Source organism: Morus notabilis, unplaced genomic scaffold, assembly GCF_000414095.1.
Source record: "Morus notabilis unplaced genomic scaffold, ASM41409v2 Scaffold437, whole genome shotgun sequence".
Taxonomy (NCBI): domain Eukaryota; kingdom Viridiplantae; phylum Streptophyta; class Magnoliopsida; order Rosales; family Moraceae; genus Morus; species Morus notabilis.
In genome coordinates, this window is record NW_010363915.1 from 22095 (window position 1) to 27987 (window position 5893).

The 5893-nt window shown below is 32.1% G+C and overlaps 1 protein-coding gene across 1 annotated transcript; it reads right to left on the minus strand.

Moving 5' to 3' along the window:
- Nucleotides 1-751: 751 nt before the first annotated feature.
- LOC21405832 (alpha-galactosidase 1) lies at nucleotides 752-4432 on the minus strand. Its single transcript, XM_024170219.1, has 15 exons — nucleotides 4097-4432; nucleotides 3156-3214; nucleotides 3022-3078; nucleotides 2899-2933; nucleotides 2714-2817; nucleotides 2539-2614; nucleotides 2397-2455; nucleotides 2245-2310; nucleotides 2058-2141; nucleotides 1906-1970; nucleotides 1706-1788; nucleotides 1481-1571; nucleotides 1337-1386; nucleotides 1099-1239; nucleotides 752-1009 (listed from the first exon to the last, which is right to left on the minus strand). Exons 1-15 carry the CDS (start codon nucleotides 4312-4314, stop codon nucleotides 917-919), a joined length of 1281 nt encoding a protein of 426 aa, XP_024025987.1. The 5' UTR covers nucleotides 4315-4432; the 3' UTR covers nucleotides 752-916.
- Nucleotides 4433-5893: the final 1461 nt, after the last annotated feature.

Below are 5893 nucleotides of genomic sequence, written 5' to 3' on the forward strand. Positions count from 1 at the left end.
AAAATAACGTTTGGCGTAATAAAGACAAAAAAAGAAATGAAAATAATTTTTTAATTTAGTGTAAAATGAGAGAAAAATGAAAAACGACTTTTAATCATTTTTTATTTTTTACTTTCATTTTCTCCTCTCTTGAGCAAAGAGAAAGAGAGAGCTATTAATAGGTTTTTTTTATACTGAAAATAATCTCTTAATAAAACTACCAAACGCATTTTCAAAAATGATTTCTGTCTGAAATTGAAAACGTTTTCATTTTCATTTTCATACAAAAAATAAAATTATTTTAAAACGAATTCCAAACGCACCCTAAATAATTGAACTAAACTTTGTTGATTATATCTATATCCTAGAAGATAAGTTTTTGGATCAGAAAACAAACGTTTTAATTTGTTGTACAAAGATGCTTCAGTGTAACTTGTATCAACAGGGAAGATATATTTGCTCCTCCACAAAGAAAAAGGTTTTAACCTTTTCTTGCTTTAAGAGTGTCTTTCAAAGAAGCTTCTTTATGTTCTCTCTTCTTCTCTTTTGTGTATGATGTTTGTTTGTTAGTTAACATCACCTGCAGCAATACCAATTCCTACCTAATACTTCTTCCTTCATAGCAAGAAAGAGAATTCTAATTCCTACCGTTACGGTTCTGTTTTTAACTGTCAGATCTATATTCATTTTGATGTGAGTTTTACCGAATCTAACACTTGGAAATGCAGTATCAGTAGCGATACCCTAGCGTAGAAAACGGCGAACAAGAAACAATAAGCACACAATAAAGAAACAAGAAGCATAGCTTTCCTCAACTTTTTTATTCAACTCATGTTTTGCAGCATTGTCAAGCAGACAAATCTGAGTCTTAAAACTATGAGATCAGATGCTGATCAGACATTAATTTAGTTGAGGAGAAGCTGTACTTGTGGCAATCTCACGAAATTGGCTTCAACACGTACATTTTGCAGGCATGTGGGTTCACTGTAGCTGTTATGTTTCCAACAAATCGGTTTTTCAGTGTCTTGTGCTGCAAGAAACAAATATATTTAATTGTTATAAGATTCCTTCAAAAGATTTGAGGATTATTTAAATAAATGATTATAATCTTATATCTACCTCCCAAAGATCTCTTGCTTCAACAACAGTTTCTAGTGGGATTCCAATGTCATCCCAGTTGGCTGTAATCGTATAACGCCAAGGGCCTCGATTGAGTAGAACTACAACTACCCTGTATCCAGAGAGAGGCCCTGCCCAAATCTGTTGGAAGCACATAAGAGCAATGATTCTCATGCAACCTCCTAACAAAATGACACTCAAATTTAAAATTTCCAAGAGAATTTTGGAATAGTTTTACCTCGATATCTCCTTCCATTCTAACCTTTTTCGCTTGGACCCCAAGTGGATCTGATGTATTAATAAAGAAAATGTCAATTATCTTCCTTTTTCTGCAGACTAGAGCAAAATCAACAGAAAAAAAGAAGGTTGTCGCTTAAAATACCTTGGTTAACATCAATGACCTCTTTGTTGGCAATAATGTCCTTTGTGTCTTTTGTCAGATTCCTCACATCACAACCAAGAATAAGGGGAGCCTGGAAGATCAATTTACATGTTAATGGATGAGACCAATTTACTTGTTAATGGATGACCAAAAAAAAAAAAAAAACAATATATTGGACTCAAATGAAAAAGAACTATCAAGTAGAAGATAAAAGGTCTAAAATACCTTGGAAATCGCCCATATGCTGAAATGGACTATGTATTCGTCTTTTGTCATCCCTCCATTTCCCACTTCAAGCATGTCAGGATCTGTTAAAACTCGATGACAAATAAAAGAAAAATCTTAGAAGAATATCAATGACACGGGTCACACAGATTTCAACTCTTTTTGCAAAACAACTTTGTTCTACGACAATGGATAAAGACCATTCCAACCGCCAGGCCTTGCATACTCTGCGTATACTTCATTCATATCCGCTCTAGAGATCATACTGCCAAAGGGAAATGGGAAAAGGAATTATTTGGGACAAACTTCAAGTGATGAACAGAGACATTGGGGAGAAAGCTTAAAATTCTACCTTTCCCATGTATCGGTAATGTCATTAGTAGTTCTCCAGCTATTTCCCAACTTAGCACCCCATAGAGCAGGATGCAAGTCTCCCCTGAAAAAGAAGAAAGAAGACTAAGTCTAATTACGCAATTAAAAAGACCACAAACCACAAAAGACAATTTATAAATTCAATAACTGTTTATAACTGTGATTACCATTCGCATAGGGAGAAGAAGATGGGACGGCCAGCCTTCATTAGAGCTCGGGTCATTACAGGATACCTAAATGAACAAGACAATTAGGAAAAAATTATTTGCAAACAAAAAAAACTAAGAAAAAGTATACTATAGTAGAGATTACTTGTTACCTAACAGTTGGCTTTGATCCATCATTAAAACAGTTATCATACTTCAAATAATCAATTCCCTGCGAAGACATAAACAAAATCAGGACTACAAACAAAAATTTGTACTTTCAAATCGAGATAAAGTTATCGCAAGAATTCACACCCATGAAGCAAATGTTTTGGCATCATGTTCCTCATGACCAAGTGAACCTGGCATTTGTTTGCTACAAGTAAAATACCTGCAAAGTAAGGTATGAATTCATCATTTGTCCGCATTTAGGACGAGAAAAAGAATTACCATGTGGGAATAGATATATAAATGTTGTAAGTCATGTTACCCAGCATCTGAATAAATTCCCAACTTAAGACCTTTGCTGTGAACATAGTCTGCAAGAGCTTTAATTCCAGAAGGAAATGTTGACTTCTTAGGCACTAGAGAACCCTGAAAATGAAATCCTCTTTTTAGTCCATCACTATTGAATCATTCTCTCAACTGAATTGTTTTATAGCTTGAAGTTATTACCTTGCTGTCGCGCGCTAATTCAGCCCAGCAATCATCTAAATGTAGAGAAAGATGTTTTGTCAGCTACATAATTTATAAAATTAAGGGAGTGAAAAGTTAAAGAAAAAGAACAAGGGAACATACCAATATTAACATAGGTATATCCAAGTTTCGAAAGGCCGGTGGAAACCAAAGCATCAGCTGTAAAAGACCAAACCAATATTAACATAGCTTTGGCTCTTTGACAGCACGTTTCAATGCATAAAATTACAACTTACCTGTTTCTTTGATCATTTTCTCATCAATTTTGCAGGCGAAATGATTCCAACTACTCCACCTATCCACGAAAATAAATAAACAAACAAACAATCAGGGGGGTTTTGAAATGAAGATATGCTCCGAATTGGGGAAAGAAAAACAAGGGGATTAAAAAAAAGGATAAGATGGAGAAATAAAAGGATTTTTTATTGTTTCTTCTGATAGAGAAAAAAAAAAAAAAAAAAAGTTAATGATACACAAAGAAAATTCTTTCCAAGTCCAAGCATAATAAATAGCTGATGAACCCAATTAAAGATAGACCATAATAAAAAAGCAAAAGGGTGGTTGGTTTGTGTTTTTTCCAATATGAATTTGTCACTTCTTCTTCAGCAACAACCAACATCAGACTACTTTACCAATGAGATTTTGTCAAAAACTGTAACAAAAATCATCTCTTGGCAATTCCATAAACAGTGTTCTATCAGACAGACAGTGACCATTATGGATTGAAATGGCGACAACATCAACTTTTTAAGGTTATTTTAAAACGACCAAAGCAAAAAAAAAAAAAAAAAAAAAAAAAAAAAAAATTTCCGTATTTAAAAAAAAAAAAACCGTATTTATACAAAAGAAAACCAAATTATGTACATGCCAAAACAGTTCTCGACCAAATTTCTGTCACTGACAACAACTAGTAGTTAAAATCTCAAAAACCCAAATCCAGAATTGAAGAAAATATAATTAAGCCTCGTTTAGTTCGTTAATTGAGTTTCCAATTCGAATTAAGACGTATTAAAGAACTTTTAACTTAACAAAAAAATTAGATTTGAGAGAATTTTTAACTACAACAAAATTGAAATTAAAAACTTAAATCAGTGAAATAAACATGCCAAATCGCTCCAAAAACCGCCCCAGAAGCAAGAAACCTAAAAAGAAAAAGAGAGACATATTATTATCTTACCCCATAGGAGGAGTCGAGCCAAGACCATTAGCAAGCAAGTTTCTCCTGTACTGATTCTGCTGCTCTTCAACATCATGATGAAGTTCCATGATCCTTGTTGTTGTTGTTGTTGTGAAACCAGAAACTCTCATCACCATTGATGAAGTCACAACTGAGAATAATATCAGCAAATTAGGAATCATCATTGCAGCCATTTCTTGACTAGCCCTTCTCCTCATTTTCACTAATACTCCTACTGATTTCCAGTCTCTTTCTGACTGTCACTTTTTCTTTTTTTCTTTTCCAACTATGGATTATTATATACACACATTTTGTTGGGTCTCAGTGATCCAAATCCCAATGAATTTGGTAGCGTTTATAATGTAATGTGAGTTTGTAGATGCACGTACTCGCTTAAGACAAGGACTGCTCCACTATAAGGGATAAGGAGGCAAAAAAAAAAAAAAAAAAAAAAATCATATATTTATTTTGAATGTATTTTAACAGTTATTTCACTTATTCGAGTTTTGTTACAGTAAATAAATTTTAGAAATAATCACATTTAATTTTTTTACTATAATAAAATTTTGTTACATAAAATTACATCTCAACTCAAATTAAAAATTTAAATCAGTAAACTAAACGGGTCCATGCTAAATTTACCTTTCGTTATTCCAATTTAAAAAATCGTGTTTCCACTGTGCTACAAAATAATAGCATAATTTTCACAAGCAAAATAATAATAATAATAATAGCATAACATAAATAATAAATTAATTTAAGTAAATTTTTGTTCGACTAATTCACCGTTATGACCAAAATTTGTTTCCCTTCTTTCGATATATACTAGTTTTGTACCCTCGCGTTGCGAGGGATAATAACTTTGTGTATATAAAAGATCTCTGGTTGTGATAGTCGGATAATAATTTTGTATTATATAAAAAATATGTGTTTGTGATAGTATAATTACACATCATTATATGAATTTGTTTGTACGTTTACATAACTTTGTACCATACAATAGATATGTGATTGTTATAGTACAGTATTATACAGTGTATTTGAGCTGTCATGTCTATTTTTTGTTGTGGTCTTCTTTCTTTTTTCAGCTGCAAAATGGAAATTTTGAAGAAGTATTAGTATTTGAGGATATTATAAATGTCTTAATTTAAAAGTAGTTATGTTACTTAGTCCTTTGACTTTTTTTTAACTGTTCTGCTTCTTTTGACCGAGAACTGAAAATGAGAAAAGGTTATTGAAATATATGTTTAAAAGATTATGGATAAATATATGTTTAAAAGGTTATGGATAAATATAGGTTTAAAAAGTTAATGAATATATTTTACCTTGTGGCTAATTTTTTTGGATTTGGTGTTTGCAGGTTGATTGGTGTTGGAGCTGATGTTGTTATTTTGGGGGGAGGGCTGAAATACCAAAGTAGTGATCAGGTTCTTCTTGGATCAAAATAATAAAATAATTAGAGAAGCTGAAGCTGACAACAGAGAGAAAAATGAAACATAAAGAAGAAAAACACATTGGGAGATCGTAAGGCAAGACAAAGATCAAAGAGCTTTTATAAAACAAAGGAAGAAGAAACAAGGGAAAAGATGACACGGGAAAAAGTAAGATTTTGAATCAAAATTTTAAAACACATATACCAAAAGATCAAAATGATGTTGAAAAAAAAATAGTAGAGACCAAAAGAGTGACAATCATGTTACTTGTTTATTAAAAATGAGGTAAATTAGATTATGAGAAAAGCAATATGGGAAAATCCAATAAAGAAGAATAGATGAAATTGGAATTTAATTGGAATAG